Here is a 21,501-nt window from a genome sequence, read left to right as displayed (position 1 = left end):
AAATAGATGAAGCTCACAGAGGATGCTGAATGAAAGAAGTCAGATGCAAAAGAGTACACACTCTGTATGACTCCACTTATATGAAATTCAAATATAAGCAAAACTAATCTATGACTATAGAAGCCAGAAAGTGGTTAATCTTGGGACTGAATAATGACTGAGAGAGGTCACAAGGAGCTAGCCTCTGTAGTGCTGGAAATGTTCTGTACTTTGACTTGGGGGAGGTTTCATAGATGTATACATACACAAAAACATATACTTCAGATTTGTACATTTTTCTATATGCAAGTTATACTTCAATCAATAAAAAGAAAGAAATGAGGGGACTTCCCTGGCAGTCTAGTGGTTAAGACTTCACCTTCCAATACAGGGGGTGTGGGTTCAGCCCCTGATCGGGGAGCTAAGATCCCACATGCCTCGTGGCCAAAAAACTAAAACAGAAGCAATATTGTAACAAATTCAATAAAGACTTTAAAAATGGTCCACATCAAAAAAAAATCTTAAAAAAAAATAAAAATAGAAAGAAAGAAATGAGGTAAATTATATACTGATATGGAATGAATTTCAAGACATATTTTAAGTGTGTATGGAGATATATATCTCTGTCCATATACACATATATGGTGCACGGGCAGTAAAGCAGAGGAAACAATGAATAACTACAACTCTACTGGGTAATTGCTAGAGCAGACTTTTGCTCTGAAGTCATCTGATCCCTCGTGGCCTACGGCCTTAGTTTTAAAAGCTCCATACTGGGCACTTCCCTGGTGGCGCAGTGGTTAAGAATCTGCCTGCCAATGCAGGGGACATGGGTTTGAGCCCTGGTCCGGGAAGATCCCACATGCCGCAGAGCAATTAAGCCCGTGCGCCACAACTACTGAGTGTATGCTCTACAGCCTGCGTGCCACAACTACCGAAGCCCGTGTGCCTAGAGCCTGTGCTCCGCAACAAGAGAAGCCACCGCAATGAGAAGCCTGCACACCGCAACAGAGTAGCCCCCACTCGCTGCAACTAGAGAAAGCCCGTGCGCAGCAACAAAGACACAAAGCAGCCAAAAATAAATAAATAAATAAAAATGTAAATAAATAAATAAATAAAAGCCCCATACTTACAGGTGATGTCTAATTGGAGTTCAGGCAAAGAATAGAGAAAACAGTGGAGCAGCAGTATTTGAAAAGAAATAACTGAGAATTGATGAAAAATGCCAATCTTAAAACTCAGGAATCCCAAACAGGAAAAAGAAACAAAGAAAGAAATCCCCACCCAGACACATTTTAATGAGACTTAAGAACATCAAAGAAATCTTAAAAGCAACAAGAGACTTTTAGAAGTATACTACTTATAGAAGTATACAATACTACCTATGACATATTCTTGCCCCTCAATAGAGGAAAAAATAGAACCTAAATCTAAATCTAATCAAGCCTCTAGTTCTAATCAATATTCAGGAAATATAAGGAACAGGGAAACATTACCACAGGGATGCAATTACTAAAATCCATTTTATGCAAAATGCTATAGGACAAACCACCCAGTTTCTTGAACTAATAAATCCCATGGGAGAAAAAAAAAACGGGGGGAGAAGGAAGGGGCACCTATAGATTAAGAGATTTGAGAAACATATCAACCAATTGCAGTGTATAGCCTGTATTTGGATCCTGATTCAAACAAACTAAAACTAAACACACAAACATTTATGAGACAATCAGGAAAATTTGAACAATGACTGTACATTTGATGTCATTAAAGAATTGTTCATTTTTTAGAGGTGGTGGTTTTGTTATAATGTTTAAGAAAAGTCCTTATATTTTAGAGATACATATCAAAATATTTATGGATGAGATGAAATAATATGATGTGTGATATTTGCTTCAGAATAATCTTGTGTGGGTGGAGGAGCAGGGGTTAGTGAAATATAGATGAAACGAGATTGGCCATGAGTTAATAATTACTGAAGCTAGGTGACAGGTACATGGGAATTCAGTATACTATTTTCTTTACTTTTGTATATTTGAAATTTTCTATAATGAAAGTAGGGAAAAAGAGCCAAAAAGAAAAGACAGATTGATTACCTGCAAAGAAATGACTGACAGCTGATTTATCAACAAAAAAAACTGGGGTTTAGAATAGTGTTTATAGTATGCCACTATTTGTGTAAAAAATAACATATTCACATATATGCTTATATTTGCATCAATTTATCTCTGGTAGTTCACCTAAAAATTGTTAATAGGAATTGCTTCTCTGTAAGGGAACTGGAAAACTAGGGAATACAAATGGGCAACTCTTCACATACCATTTTGTACCATTTGAATTTTTTACCTTATGCTTGTAGTACCTTAAAAATATTTTCTGGGAGGGAGACGCAAGAGGGAAGAGATATGGGAACATATGTATATGTATAACTGATTCACTTTGTTATAAAGCAGAAACTAACACACCATTGTAAAGCAATTATACTCCAATAAAGATGTTAAAAAAAATATTTTCTCAGTAGGCTAGGGACAGGAGAATTTTATAACTTGATAAAGAATATAGAAAACAACTGCAATCATCATACTTAATAGTGAAATACTAGTGGCATTCACCTTAAAGTCAGAACAAAACCAAGAATATTCACCTGTTTTCACAACTATTACTGAACGTTGCTCTGCAGGTTCTAGTCAAAGCATTAAGACAAAAGAAGATAAAAGTTATAAATGTTGTAAAGGGGACTTCCCTGGTGGCGCAGTGGTTAAGAATCCGCCTGCCTACTGAATAATATTCCACTGTCGAGATATATCACAGTTTATCCATTCACCTACTGATGGACATCATAGTTGCTTCCAAGCTTTGTCAATTATGAATAAAGTTGCTATAAACATTTGTATGGAGGTTTTTGTGTCACTGTAAGTTTTCAGTTCATTTGGGTAAATACCAAAGGGTATGACTGCTGGATTGTACGGTAAGAATACGTTTAATGTTGTAAGAAAACCACCAAACTGTCTTTCAAACTGGCTGTATTATTTTGTATTCCCACCAGCAATAAATGAGAGTTCCTGTTTCTCTTTAAAAAAAAAGAAAAGAAAAGAATCTGCCTGCCAATGCAGGGGACATGGGTTTGATCCCTGGTCTGGGAAGATCCCACATGCTGTGGAGCAACTAAGCCTGTGTGCCACAACTACTGAGCCTGCACTCTAGAGCCCACAAGCCATAACTACTGAGCTCACGTGCCACAACTACTGAAGCCCACGCGCCTAGAGCCTGTGCTCCGCAACAAGAGAAGCCACTGCAGTGAGAAGTCCACGCACCACAACAAAGAGTAGTCCCTGCTCGCCACAACTAAAGAAAGCCTGCACACAGCAACAAAGACCCAACGCAGCCATAAATAAATAAATAAACAAATAAATAAATTTAAAAAATGTTGTAAAGGAAGCATCATAAAATGTCCTTGTTTATATATGATATATCGATAATCTAAGAGAATGAACTGATATACTATTAAAATTAAACAGAAATAGAGTTTAAGTTTTAAATCAATAACTTTTCTCTATAAAAACAATATCCAATTAGAAAATATAATGGGGGGAAAAAGATCCCATTCACAGCAGTAAAAAAAAAAAAATGATAGGAATAAACCTAACAAGAAACGTACAAAATAATGACATGAATAAAATTATAAGATATTACCGAAGGCTATAAGTATGAATATTTGACAAATGGATAGATGTACAATATTCCTGAATGAGAAGTTTCATAATTTAAAATTGTTTTCAAAGAAGTATAAATTCCTATAACAATCTCTTTGGGATTTGAGAGGATAGGGTGGGAGTACTGAACAAGTTGGTTCTGAAGTTCATCTGGAAGAACACATAAAAAGAGCCAAGAAACTTTTAAAAGATAGAAATGAGGGAAGACTTACCTACTAGATATCAAATTATTATATAAAGCTGTGATATGCTTCAAGAACAGACAAATATATCAATGGAACTGAATAGAGAGGCGGTTACGTGTGAGAATTTAGTATATAACAAATATAGCATTTCAAATCCCTTCTGAGGCACCACTAAAAGTGTACCAAAATAATATATAAAGTATGTACAAACCCAAAAGGACAAAAAGTTCTTGGGGTTTTCTAGATGCAAGAGAAATGGTAGCTGAAATAGGAGCTGGGAAGAAATTTTGGTCTAGTACAGAGGATACAGATAAGAAGGGGCCATTTTACCAGTAAAACTATGGAAAGATACAAGACACCAGGTACAGCAGAGGATGGACATGACATATGGGGCTGAAAACAGAGTTTAATTGAAATTCTGTACATTAATACAGTAAACCCCCCCTTATTTGCAGGGATACTTTCCAAGACCCCCAGTTGATGCCTGAAACCACGGATAGTACCAAAACCTATATATACTATGTTTTTCCCCCTATACATACCTATGATAAAGTTTAATTTATAAATTAGGTACAGTAAGAGAATATCCGAATTGCCAGCATTTACTCTTGCACTTTGGGGCCATTATTAAGTAAAATAAGGGTTTCTTGAATACAAGCACTGCGATACTGAGACCTCTGATAACCTCCAGGAGGTTACTAAGTGACTGATAAGAGGGTAGTGTATATAGCATGGATATGCTGGACAAAGGGATGATTTACATCCTGGAGTGGGATGTCACAAGATTTCATCTTGCTATTCAGAACTGTGTTCAATTTAAAACTTATAACCCAATCAAAAAATGGGCAGAAGACCTAAACAGACATTTCTCCAAAGAAGACATACAGATGGCCAATAGGCACATGAAAAGATGCTCATCATCGCTAATTATTAGAGAAATGCAAATCAAAACTACAATGAGGTATCACCTCACACCAGTCAGAATGGCCATCATTAAAAGTTCTACAAACAATGAATGCTGGAGGGTGTGGAGAAAAGGGAACCCTCCTACACTGTTGGTGGGAATGTAAATTGGTACAGCCACTATGGAGAACAGTATGGAGGTTCCTTAAAAAACTAAAAATAGACCTACCATATGGCCCTGCAATCCCACTCCTGGGCATATACCCAGACAAAACTATAATTTGAAAAGATACATGCACCCTTATGTTCATAGCAGCACTATTTATAATAGCCAAGGCATGGAAACGACCTAAATGTCCATCGACAGATGAATGGATAAAGAAGTAACATAGGGCTTCCCTGGTGGCGCAGTGGTTAAGAATCCGCCTGCCAATGCAGGGGACACGGGTTCGAGCCCTGGCCCGGGAAGATCCCACATGCCGCGGAGCAACTAAGCCCGTGCGCCACAACTACTGAGCCTGAGCTCTAGAGCCCGCGAGCCACAACTACTGAAGCCTGTGTGCCGCAATTACTGAAGCCTGCGCGCCTAGAGCCTGTGCTCCGCGACAAGAGAAGCCACCGCAATGAGAAGCCTGCGCCCCACAACAAAGAGTAGCCCCCGCTCACTGCAACTAGAGAAAGCCCGCGTGCAGCAGCAAAGACCCAATGCAACCAAAAATTAAATAAATGAATAAATAAATAAATTAAAAAAAAAAAAAAAGAAGTAACATAGATGGACCTAGAGATTATCATACTAAGTGAAGTAAGTCAGAAAGAGAAAGACAAATACCATATGATATCACTTATATGTGGAATCTAAAATACGACACAAATGAACCTATCTACAAAATAAAAACAGACTTACAGATATTGAGAACAGACTTGTGGTTGCCAAGGGGGAGGGGGTGGGGGAGGGAAGAACTGGGAGTTTGGGATTAGCAGATGCACACTATTATATAGAGGATGGATAAACAACAAGGTCCTACTGTATAGCACAGAGAACTGTATTCAATATCCTGTGATAAACCATAATGGAAAAGAATATATATATATGTATAACTGAGTCACTTTGCTATACAGCAGAAGTTAAACACAACATTGTAAATCAACTATACTTCAATAAAATTTTTTTAAAACTTATGAATTGCTTATTTCTGGAATTGTCCATTTGATATTTTCAGACAACATTTGACTGAGGGTAACTGAAATCGTGGAAAGTGAAACCATGGATAAGGGGGACTACTGTATTCAGTAAAAAATGCTTACCCTTTCCTGTAACCAGAGGAAGTGCAAAATAAAAATGAGATGCCATTATTTGCATATCTGGTTGGTAAAAATATTTTTTAATGATAACATAAAGTATTGATGAGGGTATTGGGGAAAATGGTACCTCATACACTGTTGGGTGACCATATAAATTGGAACAGCCTTTGTGGAGGGAAATTGAGCAGTATCTATTAACACTTTAGATGTGTAAAGATGTATATACCTTCCTTCCAGCAATCCCACTTCTAGGAATCTATCCTCAAAAAATAGTAGCACAAATATTCAAAGATACATGTATAACGATTTTCATTGCTGCATAATTTGTAACAATAAAAAATTATAAACAACTTATGTTCACCAATAGGGGAATAGTTAAATAAATCATGGCATATCTATACGATAAAGTACTATGCAACACAAAAAAGCACGTCAGATATCTATATATATTGACATGGAAATATCTTAAAGGACAATAAAGTGATATGCTTAATGATTAAGTAAGTTACAGAAAAATATTATAGAATGATTCCAAATTGGCCAAAAAGAAAAAAACAAATTTCTCCATATAAATGCAGGTATCTGCTCAGATTTTTACTATGTCTCTACATGTTGTATGCCAATATCTGTTTGTAAATGTATAGAAAATATTTGTAATGATACACACCAAACTGCTAACAGTGACTTCCCCTGAGAACAATTTAAGGGTTCAAATATTGTATTTTCCATTTTTTCACATCTGCGAGTTTTTTGTTTTTTTAAAGATGAAGGGAGCTCATACAAAGTAAGTTGAATGTTTAAGTGTCACATTGAGGCAGATGATACTCAAATCTATCTTCAGCGCTGACTTTTCTCATGAACTCTAATTTTGCATTTACAATTAACTGCCTGCTAGCATTTCCACTCTTATGCTTTGCCATCATTTCAAACTCGTACCTAAAATAAAATTCATTATCGGATTATTCAAATAATATTAGTTCTAGTTCCCGGTTTTCCTGTTTCTGTTAAAAGTACTAGCCTTCTACCATTACTTAAGTTTGAAGACTTAGAGTAATTATCTTATACCCTTCCCTCCCCTATCAGAAAAAAAAATCAAGTCCAAGTTTTTTTTTCTTCTTTTTAAATAATAACTTTTGTAGAAAAACAAAAGACCCCGAATAGCCAAAGCAATCCTGAGAAAGAAAAACGGAGTTGGAGGAATCAGGATCCCTGACTTCAAACTATACCACAAAGCTACAGTAATCAAGACAGTATGGTACTGGCACAAAAACAGAAATATAGACCAATGGTACAGGATAGAATGCCCAGAGATAAACCCATACACATATGGTCACCTAATTTACGACAAAGGAGGCAAAAACATACAATGGAGAAAAGACAGCTTCTTCAATAAGTGGTGCTGGGAAAACTGGACAGCTGCATGTAAAAGAATGAAATTAGAACACTACCTAACACCATACACAAAAATAAACTCCAAATGGATTAAAGACCTAAATGTAAGACCAAACACTATAAAACTCTTAGAGGAAAACATAGGAAAAACACTCTTTGACATAAACCACAGCAAGACCTTTTTTGACCCACCTTCTAGAGTAATGGAAATAAAAACAAAAATAAACAAATGGGGGGACTTCCCTGGTGGCACAGTGGTTAAGAATCCACCTGCCAGTGCAGGGGACATGGGTTCGAGCACTGGTCTGGGAAGATCCCACATGCCACGGAGCAACTAAGCCCATGCACCACAACTACTGAGCCTGTGCTCTAGAGCCTGTGAGCCACAACTATGGAGCCTGCATGCCTAGAGTCCGTGCTCCGCAACAAGAGAAGCCACTGCAATAAGAAGCCTGCACACCACAACAAAGAGTAGCCCCCGCTCGCCACAACTAGAGAAAGCCCGTGCGCAGCAATGAAGACCCAATGCAGCCAAAAATAAATACATAAAATAAATAAATTTATTTAAAAAACCCAAAAAACAAATGGGACTTAATTAAACTCAAGAGCTTATGCACAGCAAAGGAAACCATAAACAAGACAAAAAGACAACCCTCAGAATGGGAGAAAATATTCGCAAATGAAACAACAGACAAAGGATTAATCTCCAAAATATACAAACAGCTCATGGAGTTCAATATCAAAAAAACAAACAATCCAATTAAAAAATGGGCAGAAAACCTAAATAAACATTTCGCCAAGGAAGACATACAGATGGCTAAGAGGCACATGAAAAGATGCTCAACATCACAAATTATTAGAGAAATGCAAATCAAAACGACAATGAGGTATCACCTCACGCCAGTCAGAATGGCCATTATCAAAAAATCTAGAAACAATAAATGCTGGAAAGGGTGTGGTGAAAAGGGAACCCTCCTGCACTGTTGGTGGGAATGCAAACTGATACAACCACCCTGGAAAACAGTATGGAGGTTCCTTAAAAAACTAAAAATAGAATAGAACTACCGTATGACCCAGCAATCCCACTCCTGGGCATATACCCTAAGAAAACCATAATTCCAAAAGAGACATGTACCACAATGTTCATTGCAGCACTATTTACAATAGCCAGGACATGGAACCAATCTAAATGTCCATCGACAGATGAATGGATAAAGAAGATGTGGCACATATATACAATGGAATATTACTCAGCCATAAAAAGAAATGGAACTGAGTTATTTGTAGTGAGGTGGATGGACCTAGAGTCTGTCATACAGAGTGAAGTTACTCAGAAAAACAAATACCAAATGCTAATGCATATATATGGAATCTAAAAAAATGGCACTGATGAACCTAGTGGCAGGGCAGGACTAAAGATGTAGACATAGAGAATGGACTTGAGGACACGGGGTGGGAGGGGGAAGCTGGGGCGAAGTGAGAGTAGCATCGACATATATACACTACTGAATGTAAAATAGTTAGCTAGTGGGAAGCAGCAGCATAGCACAGGGAGATCAGCTCGGTGCTCTGCGATGACCCAGAAGGGTGGGATAGGGAGGATGGGAGGGAGGCTCAAGAGGGAGGGGATATGGGGAAATTTGTATGCATATGGCTGATTCACTTTAGTGTACAACAGAAACTAACACAGTATTGTGAAGCAATTATACTCCAATAAAGATCTATTAAAAAAATAATACCTTACATGTCTTCTTCATAACTTTCTTTGCCACCCTAATTCAGGCCCTTCATTAAACAAACATTTATTAAGCACATATTATATATGTGCTAGGCAGTTTTAGGTGCTGGGTATAGTGAAGAAAGACTTATATGCTAGTGAAAGAGAGAAATAATGTATAAGCAAAAAAATAATTATGCAATAATATTGTTAGCATTTATAATGCTTATCCTGTAGTAGGCACTGTGATAAGCTCTGAGATAGATATGTTATCTCATTTAATATTCCTAATGACCCTATGATATAGGCACTGTTATTAATCCCATTTTATAGTTGGGGAAACTGAGGTCCATAGCTCTTAAGTAGTTTAAGGTCACATAGCCAGTAAGTAGTCAAGATTTGAACCCAGGCAGCCTGATGTTATAGTTTGTCCTCTTAACTGTTATGCTATATTGCTTCTCATGTAAGGAAACCTCAGTTGATGATAAGGGATATGGGGAAAATAAAATAGGGTAATGTGATAGTAACTTGGAGAGTGGGTGCTAATTTAGAGAAGATGGTCAAGAAAGGTTTGACCTTTTTTTTTGGAAGAACTCAAGTTTCACCTGTGAAACTTCTCACTCAGCAGTTTGCCAATTGCATAGGCATCATGCAGTTACTATGCCTGTATTTCCTGCAAATTGGCAGCTGGATCCAAAGACTAGATCAAACGGAGGTCCCATCCCTTTCGTATGACTACAGGATAGACATAATGTCTGATGTCTTTTTATAATCTTAGAAGCTGCTGATGCTCACTATCTCTATTTATCAAGGATTGCAAAATGGTGATATTCTAATTTCATTTATTTTTATTAATTGGAATCGTTTTGGAAAACATGTCCTTTCATCTACTATTTTGTTACCCAGTTCATCTAGGAAAGGAAGGATAAATGCTTGATTCTCTCCCTTTATTGATTAAATTTTGAGATAATGAATTGTTCCTCTATCATGAGTGGTGATATTTGAGCTGAGATGTGAGTGACAAGAAAGAGCCAGCTATTCAAAGACCTGGAGGAAGACTATTCCAGGTAGAGGGAACAGATAGTACAGGGGCACTGAGGAAGGAGTGAGTTGAATAGGTTCAAGGAACACAGAAGACCAGCAATGGCCACATTACTTTCACTCCTACCTGTGTTATGGACTGAATGTTTGTGTCCCTCTAAAATTCATACATTGAAATCCTATCCCCCATTGTGTTGGTATTAGGAGATGCGGCTTTGGGGAGGTAATTAGGATTAGATGAGGTCATGAATGGGATTAGTGCCTTTTTAAGAGTCATGAGAGAGCTTGCTTCATGTCTTCGCTCTCCACCTGGTAGATGTCCCTCACCAGAACTTGACCATACTGGCACCCTAATCTCAGACTTCCAGCCTCCAGAACTGTGATGAATAAATTAATGTTGTTTATAAGCCACCAAGTCTATGGTACTTTGTTATAGCAGCCTGAACTAAGACATATCTCTTAAATCCATTATTCTCTCCTCCATTCTTACTACCACACCCACTTAGTCTGAGGTCTCATCTTTCTCCCCTGCACCACTGTGATTATCTTCAACTGGTTTCACTGCCTCCAAGTATCTATCTCTTCCACCCTAGTCAATTAACTTCTTACCTACCAAAAGCTTTCAATTCAGTGTATAATTCTTTTTGGTGAGAACGCATCTATAATTTTATTAACGGATGTCACTGGCAAAATAACAGTGATTTAATGGAAGGAGGTGTTTGCTGGAAAGTATGCTGGACACCAAAGAGCACAGGCTTTGTACTCAAAGCTGGATTTGTGTCCCAGCTCTGACACTTGATAGCTATGTGACCTAGAGAAAATTATGTAACCTCCCTGAAGCTCAGTTTCCTCATCTATTAAAAAAATAATAATGCTTTTAATACATTGTTGTGAGAATTAAATGAGAATATAAAATCTCATTTGATATATATAGTATAGAGAGATAACAGAAAAAATGTGTATATATATACATATTTTATTACAGTGCTTAGATCACAGTAAAGAGTAGTTTTTTTTTGTAATACTCCTCTCACCCTGTATCTTGCAGAACTTCCAGTTTTAGTGATGAATTCCACCTGTTTAAACTTCAGTCATTGCTAAGAGCTGTCTGACAAACATCTGAGAATATCCAAAACCTAAGGACCCAACGGGGATCTTAGAAGAGAAGCTTGATATCGCATCCCTGTAGCCTAGCAGAGTCCCTTCGACAAGCCTATCTGGGAACCACCGAGGAGGCCCTTAGTTGATCAGTGGTATCTCACACTGATATAACGCTTTCCCAACCACTTTTTGTCTCTGATCACCTCATCCCTAACCTAAGTGGGACCCCTGGGTACTTTACCTCTCACTTCATCCAGATCAGTAATTATCTCCCAGTTACACCAGATTTAGTGTTACTGACTCTGGGACCCCTGCCTCCACTGTCCTCTTTCTCCCTTTCTGCTCCCAAAGTCCCAGAACACTGCTAGAGGGAGAACCAAGCAGACCAATATGAATTCATGCTGTCCAATTTCAACTTGGCCCTTGCAGCTGCTCAGCAACCCTTTTATTTGTCTCATACATTCCCTGGCACTCTCCCCACAGAGGCTGTTCCAGACCTTCCTCTTCTCATATTCCAGCTCCTCCTGTTCCACTCCTTCAGACTAGTACACAAACTTTCATCAGATGTTTGACAATTCAGTAACATTTTTAAAAGCTTTTTAATGGAGAATTTAAAACATGTACAAAAGTAGACTGGATAGTATAATGAATCCCCATTTACCAAACACTCAGCTTCAACTAGTATCAACTCTTGGGCACTCTTGTTTCATCTATTTCCTCCGTCCTGTAATATTTTGGAGCAGATCCCAGACATGACATCATTCCATACCTAAATATTTCAGTATGTATCTTTAAAAGTTAAGGATCCTTTTTAAAAAATCATAATGGTAATATCATTAGCACACATAAAATAAACAAGCAATATTTCCTTAATATCATCAAATGCCAAGTCAGCATTTAAATTTCCAATAGTTTCATAAATGTCAAAAGAATTTTTTACAGCTTTTTTGGTTTCAATCAGTATCCATATAAAGTGCACACATTGTGATTGGTGGATATGTATTATATGTCACTTTTAAACTGAAGGTTCCCCTTCATCTCTTTTTTTCCTTGCAATTTTTTTGTTGAGGAAGTTGGACTGTTTTTCAGTAGTTTCACAGTCTGGGTTTTGCCAATTCCATCTCTGTTGTATAGATTAACATGTTTCCTTGACCTCCGTTTGTTGTATATATTGGTAAGATCAATAATGTCTGTACAATGCATATTCTATATTCATTGTCCTGCTTTCAATGGTGTGAGGAAATTGTCCATGTGACCAAAGAAATGGAAGGTGTCTGGCCTGGAGAGTTATTCAGGAAGGAGCTAGGACCTCTTTAGCAGGACTGAAACAGATGGCTCGATAAATAGTAACGGAGGTCCAGGCAAGATAGGATGGGTGAGGGGCCATGTAGTGTCAGATTTCTACTCTGCTGGTATGTAGAGCAGGACAGTCAGGGAAGCAGATCACGCTGAAGTCAGAACTAGAAAAGGAGAGGTAGCACTTGAGGCAGCAGGTGGGATTATTTCTCAGGGGATTACTCTACTTGCTATACCCTGTTTTCTAAATATATCTTACTCATTTCCACCTCTGTGCCTTTGCCCCGGATGTTTCCTCTGCTTGGAATATCATCTCCTGTCTCTCCACCTATCCAAATCCTACTTATCTTTAACGACCAGTGCAAGTTCCCTCCTTTCCGTATTTTTGCTTGTAGAGTCATAAAGTATCTCTGAAAGGATAAATAAGAGATCAAGAACATTGATTGCTTTCCCGGGAAGGAAACTGGATGGCTAGAGGACAGGGCTGGAAGGGAGAACGATATTACTGATTTGCTGCAGGAGGGACAGTTAATCAGATGGAAGTGTCTAATATGAAATCTGTGTAAGTAGAAGCAGGGAGATTGGAATTTGTAGTTTGAGGAGAAAGAAGAAGTTCTGGAACAGCCTCTGTGGGGAGAGTGCCAGGGAATGTATGAGACAAATAAAAGGGTTGCTGAGCAGCTGCAAGGGCCAAGTTGAAATTGGACAGCATGAATTCATATTGGTCTGCTTGGTTCTCCCTCTAGCAGTGTTCTGGGACTTTGGGAGCAGAAAGGGAGAAAGAGGACAGTGGAGGCAGGGGTCCCAGAGTCAGTAACACTAAATCTGGTGTAACTGGGAGATAATTACTGATCTGGATGAAGTGAGAGGTAAAGTACCCAGGGGTCCCACTTAGGTTAGGGATGAGGTGATCAGAGACAAAAAGTGGTTGGGAAAGCGTTATATCAGTGTGAGATACCACTGATCAACTAAGGGCCTCGGTGGTTCCCAGATAGGCTTGTCGAAGGGACTCTGCTAGGCTACAGGGATGCGATATCAAGCTTCTCTTCTAAGATCCCCGTTGGGTCCTTAGGTTTTGGATATTCTCAGATGGCTCTAGAACAATGACTGAGGTTTTAATCAGTAGCCATGTGACCTCAGGCTAGCTCTGTCCTTCTCTGAGCTTTGGTTTCCTCATCTATAAAAATTGGGGATAATAATACCTACCTCACAGATGTGAGGATTAAATAAAATAATGTGGGTAGAAGTGCCCCACACAGTGGCATTCTATACATGATACTTTACTCCCTCAGCAGGTGAATACAATCTTCCTTAATCCTAAAGTTGATGCAATGGTATGGTAAATATGCTATCACTTTATAGACTAGCAAAACCTGACTGTCAAGAAAAATCCTATTTTCAGGGAATTCCCTGGCGGTCCAATGGTTAGGACTCGGTGCTCTCTGCTGGGACCCGGCTTCGATCCCTAATCGGGGAATTAAGATCCCACAAGCCACGAGACAGCTGAGGGAGTAAATCTGACTCAGGAGAGACTCAAAAAAGAGATATCACTCCTCTAATTAAGAATCTACATTTAAGGGAATTCCCTGGTGGTCCAGTGATTAGAACTCGGTGCTTTCACTACCACGGGCCTGGGTTCAATCCCTGGTTGGGGATCTAAGATCCTGCAAGCCACGTGGCGCAGCCAAAAAGAAAAAAATCTACGTTTAAAAAGAAAAGGCCAGGCTTCCCTGGTCGCACAGTGGTTAAGAATCCGCCTGCCAACGCAGGAGACACGGGTTCGAGCCCTGATCCGGGAAGATCCCACATGCCATGGAGCAACTAAGCCTGTGCGCCACAACTACTGAGCCTGTGCTCTAGAGCCTGCAAGCCACAACTACTGAACCCGCACGCCTAGAGCCCGTGCTCCGCAACAAGAGAAGCCACCGCAGTGAGAAGCCTGCACCGCAACGAAGAGTAGCCGCCACTCGCCGCAACTAGAGAAAGCCCGTGCACAGCAGTAAAGACCCAACGCAGCCAAAAATCAATTAAAAGAAAAAAAAAGGTCTATAATGCCTTTTTAACTCTCTTTTAAATCATGTTCAAAATCCTTGATCTAGCATTTTAGGCTCTTGCCAATCTAGCGACACTTCACTTGACTTTTTTGTTCCCTCGCTTAAACATACCCTTCTGAGGGAATTCCCTGGTGGGCCAGTGGTTAGGGCTCCATGCTTCCACTGCAGGGGGTATGGGTTCAATCCCTGGTCGGGGAACCAATACCCTCTGATATGTTAGCAGTGGTTACAAACAGCAAAAAGACTAAACTTGGAGAGAATCTGAAGAGGAGCATTTACTTCTTACTCCATATACTTCTGCATTGAGTCTTTTACAGTGACAATATGTATTGCTTTTGGAATTTATAATAAAACACAAAAAGTAAAATAGGGCTTCCCTGGTGGCGCAGTGGTTGGGAGTCTGCCTGCCGATGCAGGGCTCACGGGTTCGGGCCCTGGTCTGGGAAGATCCCACATGCCACGGAGCGGCTGGGCCCGTGAGCCACAATTGCTGAGCCTGTGCGTCTGGAGCCTGTGCTCCGCAACGGGAGAGGCCGCGATAGTGGGAGGCCCGCGCACCGCGATGAAGAGTGGCCCCCACTTGCCACAACTGGAGAAAGCCCATGCACAGCGACGGGGACCCAACACAGCCATAAATAAATAAATAAAATAAAATAAATAAAAAATTAAAAAAAAAAAAAAGTAAAATAGAACAACTTCCTACCCAAGCCTGGCTCTCCCTACTCTTCCATATCTATCCAAATTTCTCATTCTTCAAATTTCCATTCAAAATGTATTTCTTAACCCTCACATTTATGGTTAATTGGTTTTCAACTAGGGTGCTAGGACAATTCAGTGGGGACAGAATAGTCTCTTCCACAAATGGTGCTGGGACAACTGGATATCCATATGCAAAAATGTAAAGTTGGACCCCTACCTCGTACCACATACAAAAACTAACTCGATGGATCAAAGACCTAAATGTAAGAGCTAAAACTATAAAACTCTCAGAAAACATAGGAGTAAATTTTCATGACCTTGGATTAGGCAATGGTTTCTAGGATATGACATCAAAAGCATAAGCAACCAAAGGAAAAATGGATAAATTAGACTTCATAAAAATTAAAAACTTTTGTGTATCAAAGGACACCATCAAGGAAGTGTAAAGACAACACAGAGAATGGGAGAAAATATTTATAAATCATATATCTGACAAGAGACTTGTCTCCAGAATATATTTTTAAAATACAACTCAATAAAAAGACAAACAACCCTATTAACAAATGGGCAAAGGATTTGTATAGACATTTCTCCAAATAAGATACAAAAATGGCCAATAAGTACATGTAAAGAAGCTCAGCATCATTAGCCATCAGGGAAAGTCAAAGTAAAACCACAATGAGATTCCACTTCACACCCACTAGGATGGCCATAATAAAAAAAGACAAGTAACAAGTGTTACTGAGGATGTGGAGAAATTGGAACCCTCATACACTGCTGGTGGGAATGTAAAATGGTGCAGCCTCTTTGGAAAACAGTCTGGCAGTTCCTCAAAAGGTTAAAAGTTACCATTTGACCCAGAAATTACATTCCAATTACACTTGGTATATATCCAAGAGAAATGAAAACATATGTCCACATAAAACTTGAACATGAATGCATGGGAGCATTATTATAGGAGCGTTATTCATAATAGCCAAAAAGTGGGAACAACCCAAATATACCTCAGCTGATGAAGAGATAAACACAAGTGGTACATCTACACAGTGAAATATTATTTGGCCATTAAAAGGAATGAAGTACTGATACATGTTATAACATGGATGAACCTTGAAAACATTATCCTAAGTGAAAGAAGCCTGTCACAAACAACCACATATTGTATGATTCCATTCATATGAAATATCCAGCATAGGTAAATCCACAGAGGCAGAAAGTAGATAAGTGGTTGCCTAGGGCTATGAGTTTGGGGGGACACTGGGAGTGACTGCTAATGGGTACAGAGTTTATTTTTGGAGTGATGAAAACATTGTAAAATTGATTGTGGTTGTACAACTCTGAGTACACTAAAAAGAAAACCTGAATTTTACACTTTGAATAGGCAAATTATATGGGATGTGTATTGTATCTAATTAAAGCTGTAAAAAATGTACTTCTTCCATGGAGCTTTCCCTTTCTACTACAGTCCACATTAATCACTCCATTCTCTCAACTCCTACAGCTTTTCAAAACTGTACTGCACAATTTAGCACTCAGTTAAACTACCTGAAAATGTTTATTATTATCTCATGTAGAGCCTTGACTTGTCAGCCTGACTACAATTTTCCTGAGAGGAATGAATGAGTCTTCTGTTTCTCAGATACCTCTAAACCACCTAACATATAACTGGGCACATAGTAAGTACTCAGTAAATACTTGGTGGTTGTGAAGAATTGATTACATGTGCTTTTTTCACACATGTGTGTTGCACACACACGGAAGTTGGAGGGAATGAATACAATCTTAGATAGTGAGGTGAGAGAACGACACTATGTGAAACTGCAGAATACAAGATTTATTTAAGGGAAAAAAACAGAATGGTTGGGACACTTTTGTTCTCCACTCCTTCTGCCTCCTGCTGCTCAATGACACCACATGGCCAACCATATCCTGGTCTCTGAGATCCTAAGGGAGTCACTGAGGTCCTATCTAGGCACTTGACTGTCTGGTGTCACTATTCCCCCATCACTTCCTCCTCTTCCTCCTCCTCTGTCCAGCTCAGGTCATCATCTGAATCCTCAGATTCTTCCTCATCCATCTCTAACCCAACCCCTGCCTTAGCCTTCTCAGCCAGTGCATCGGGGTGCTCCAGCTGGGCCCAGGATCCTGGGTCAGCCTTGACCAGGGAGATTTCAACCCGAGATGGCATCAAGGAGACAGAGCTCTGCTCCACGTTTATGACCTGAGGAGGAGGGAAAGATAGAGGAACACAGAAGAGAAAATGAGGAAATCAAAGGGATTGGGGTCAGGGTAGGATGGTGATGAATGACAGGGAGAAAAATAAAAAATGCAAGGTGGGGAAAAATATAGGGAAGGAATAAGTAAGGGAGAGAGAGAAAGAGGAAAGAAAGGGGAGTTGGGGGGGAGAGGGAGAAAAAGAGGGAGGAAGAGGGAGAGAGAGAGAATATCAAAGCAAATGAAGAGAAAACCTCCACTTTCCCACTACAACTCCTTCCCTCAAGACACCCTCTATTCATTCCAGTCTGGCCCTTCATTTTACCCCATCTGCCTCCCCCTCCTGTGCCCCCTTATCTTCACTTACCCCCCAGAGCTTCATCTGTGCTTGGAACACACGGTTACCATCAAAGACAATGTGGACATGAAGCTGAGAGAAAAGAATTACAGGGGTAGTAACAATCCCAGAAGCTCAGAACAAGTCATTAAGACAGAGAAGCAGGCCAGTGGTGTAATCCCTACATCCACGGGTCAGCCAGATAACCCTGACCTAACAGCTCTACCTTCCTCTCAGAGGACTATGGAGCCTACATGTTTACTGCCTACGACGACTCTGCCTGTAAGATTATAATATCACCCAATTCACTGGCTTCCCATCCAGCATCAGACGTTCCTCACCTCAGTTTGACTGGCCTTCACCCAGTTGAACGCAGGAAGTGGAATCTGACCGTATACAGTCACCACTACTAAGGAATCTGTCTGGTGCCAATCATGACGGCAAGACGCTGGCAGCTAAAAAGAAGATGTGAAAAGTGGGTGGTAAGAATGAACTCTTAACCCAAGGGGCGTTCTCATGGTATATGTGGAGGAGAGACAGAGAGTCTCAGAAAGATTAACACCACCTCATATTGCAAAACCACTGGGCTAGTAAAGGATAAGGAGCAGAATCTTATTTGGTCCATGCAAAAGGGAGAAGATACAGAGCTTGGCCATGAGGTACAGGGAGAAGAAATTATTTTGGAATTGGGTTCTAATCAAGAGTTCAGAAAAGTCGGGACTTACCTGCTTCCCCCAGTCATGTCTACCAACTCTGCACCCTGGCTGTGCCAGGAATGCCCCAAAATCCAGGGTCTGGATACCACAACAAGTCCAAGATTTCATCCTGAGGTAGGAATAGAATTCAACTGACTCTCCTCTCCCCTCCCCACAAGCCCCCACTTCCATCTTAAGGTCAACATTGGGAGAAACCTGTCTCACAGCCCACCCAGTCCCCTCCATCACCCCTCATGGAATCGAGGTGCTCCTGGGTGGTAGGTACATGGAGTAGCATCACTCTCCGGGCCTTGGTAAACCTAAGACAGATAAAGGAGAATCAGGAAAAGAATTGGGTCATTTTAAAATGTACCCTATGCAGCCTCATATCTATACCCAGTCATCCCTCAGGCGTGGCACCTCTCAACCACATGCTTGAGTCCTCCACAAACTCTCACTCACAGCATCACATCCTGGGTTCTGGCAGCTGGCACCAGTCTGGATCAGACTACTGTCAAGTCCTGGGCAAAGGAAACAGAGTCAGGAACCCTATTCATTTCCTCCACCCAACTGCCACTTTCACTAAATTCCTGCCTGTAAAGCCTGTCCTACTAAAGACCCACTTACCTGCTCCAGGTTCTTGGTCTAATTCCTTCTTTTCCAGTGCCATTCCCAGGGCTTGGGATATATTTAGCGGAAGCAGCTTTGGAGGCAACTCTGACCTAGGGAGTATGGGTGGGGTGATTTAGTCCTGACCCACTAACCGTGATCAACAGCGCCAACCTTCCCACCAGTGGTAACGGAATCGAAGAAGTCTGGTGAAAGTGGAGCAGGGTTAGAGAAGATGGGTAGCAACCCCATTGCCAATTTTCTTCTCTGTGGACATGCCAAATCCTTGAACCCTGGGGAATTCCCCAGGGCTCCTCTTGCCCATCCACTCAGTTGCTCTAAATCCAACCATATTTCTCTGCAGAACTGCATCATTCCCTCTTCTTCTTCATCTAATTAGTTGTAGACCTAATATGACTTTCTTCTGTTGCTCATACTATTTCCACAAAATTAACTTATTCTTCTCTGCAGTCTCCTGGCTGCCAATACTACTACATCCTTTTCTTGATGCAAAACTTATTTTAAAGCTCTTTTCCAAAAAGAAAAAAAAAGTCATTCTCAACAATCCCCCTTGTATTATAACTAAGTATGTATTCATGAGAGGCTATCTACTCTATTGATTCAAAATACCTATCCCGGGACTTCCCTGGCGGTCCAGTGGTTGACTGTGCTTCCACTGCAGGGGCACGGGTTCAATCCCTGGTCAGGGAACTAAAATCCCACATGCCAGACGGAGCGGCCAAAAAAACCCCCCAAAAAACAAAACAAAAAAACCTCACAGAATACCTATCCCATCACCCCGTACCACTTTAGCACAAAGGACATTATTTCCGGACACAAATTTCCCCTAAGGCACCGAAGATACACCAAGCCCTGACCCTTGGGTCTCCTCACATCTCTAGTCACTAGTCCCAAACCTCAATGACCCATTAATCACTCCTAGTAAGCTCCATGAATGTAGGAAAAACCCAGGGACCTCCTCCTCTTTACTTGGGCCTCTCCCGGCGCAAAGTCTCTGCTGACTTTGGAATCGTATTCGGAGGTTTTTGCTCCTGAAGTGAACTGCTTGTGGCAGGGCCCTCAGGTTGAGGGGTCTCAGGGAGCTTCTCAGCACAGTGTGGTCCCACAGTACAGCCCTAGTACAGATAAGGAGAGAGGATTAGGGATAGAATCCTTCTATTAGGGGCAGAATCCCAGGAAGTAAACAATTTACCTTGATGTTTAAGAACTCAGAGAAATCTACAGTTCGCTTCCGGCAGCAGGACCAACCCTGATAACAAGAGATCCAGCTCAGCTTAGATTCCTGGCTATATTTCTTTTGTGAAATGCTCTTGCTATACCCCCTTGCCTATTCCTCACCTTAAGTGCATCATGGAAGATGGGGACCCCAGGGTGATGGCAACAGGAATCTGTGGATACCGGTAGAAGGATCAAGGAAGGAAAGATACTATACCAACCATCACTTCCTACCTTTTTTTCCCAGGTTTATATGCTTACAGTCTTTCTGTATGATGTAAAAAAAATCAGTAAAGACTGAAAATCACTCAGACCAATTAAACTATGGCAGTACACTAAATTTTTTTCTTTCTTCCTTTAACAGACTGCCCACAGCTGACAACTCCCCCAGCACTCACAGAGCTCCTGGCAAGGTCAGGATTACTCACCAGGAAGGTTGGTTTGGGGGTCAAAGTGCTGCCCACAGCCTTTGTTATGGCAGAGTAGAGACATGGAGGCGTTGGTAGAATTACTGAAAGGGTGTTTCAAGGAGTCTGGCTGCCGAGTGGGGAACACCTCTTAGTCAGGAGGCTTTTAGCTGCCTGGAAGGGCCAGCTGTTTCTATCTTTAGTTCAGGAGGTGTACACCTCCTAACATGGGCAAGGGAACTTCAATTGGTCTTCCCAGCCAATAGGAAAGAGCTCAGGAACATTTTAGCTCTGAGGCTCAAGAAAAAAGGATCAAGCAGAGTAGGGCTTGGAACTTGGGTGAGGTCAGCTAACCACTGCTGAGACGGTTTTAGATTTACCATGCCAATTCCAAGCCTCTGACATACCAGCAGCTGCTCAGAAATGAATACCAATTTTGAGCCCCCTCCCAGCTTGGTGAACGTACCCCAATTCCTCCAGCCTGTTGTCTCCCTCTTTCAGAGCAGCAGCTTTCCTCCCATCCTCATTACTTCTGTGTACCACCAGTAGCCCCGGATCTTTGTCTACCACTTCAGTCATAGCATGCATCCAACCTCCCCATGTTTGCCTAGATGGATGATTAAT

General features: G+C 40.6%; 1 protein-coding gene across 5 annotated transcripts in view; it reads right to left on the bottom strand.

The window, feature by feature from the left end:
- The window catches only part of ITGB1BP2 (integrin subunit beta 1 binding protein 2), a 33,688-nt gene extending 12,190 nt beyond the window's left edge, over nt 1–21,498 (bottom strand). Inside the window, exons 1-11 of one of the 5 annotated variants that reach the window (XM_007183620.3) lie at nt 20,899–21,498; nt 20,594–20,643; nt 20,448–20,504; nt 20,225–20,370; nt 19,253–19,347; nt 19,088–19,146; nt 18,875–18,945; nt 18,656–18,755; nt 18,272–18,385; nt 17,961–18,023; nt 17,193–17,600 (exon numbers count right to left, since the gene is read on the bottom strand). In XM_007183620.3, the coding sequence (XP_007183682.2) occupies nt 17,373–17,600; nt 17,961–18,023; nt 18,272–18,385; nt 18,656–18,755; nt 18,875–18,945; nt 19,088–19,146; nt 19,253–19,347; nt 20,225–20,370; nt 20,448–20,504; nt 20,594–20,643; nt 20,899–20,962 (1,047 nt within the window). In that variant the 5' untranslated portion in view covers nt 20,963–21,498 and the 3' untranslated portion in view covers nt 17,193–17,372. Of the gene's footprint in view, nt 1–17,192; nt 17,601–17,960; nt 18,024–18,271; nt 18,386–18,655; nt 18,756–18,874; nt 18,946–19,087; nt 19,147–19,252; nt 19,348–20,224; nt 20,371–20,447; nt 20,505–20,593; nt 20,644–20,898 lie in introns of those variants that run through there. The other 4 variants (XM_057537745.1, XM_057537744.1, XM_057537746.1 and 1 more) reach the window with 4 other exon arrangements.
- Nucleotides 21,499–21,501: the final 3 nt, after the last annotated feature.

Source organism: Balaenoptera acutorostrata, chromosome X (genome assembly GCF_949987535.1).
Source record: "Balaenoptera acutorostrata chromosome X, mBalAcu1.1, whole genome shotgun sequence".
Classification (NCBI taxonomy): Eukaryota; Metazoa; Chordata; class Mammalia; order Artiodactyla; family Balaenopteridae; genus Balaenoptera; species Balaenoptera acutorostrata.
This window is presented reverse-complemented; position numbering and strand designations above follow the sequence as displayed.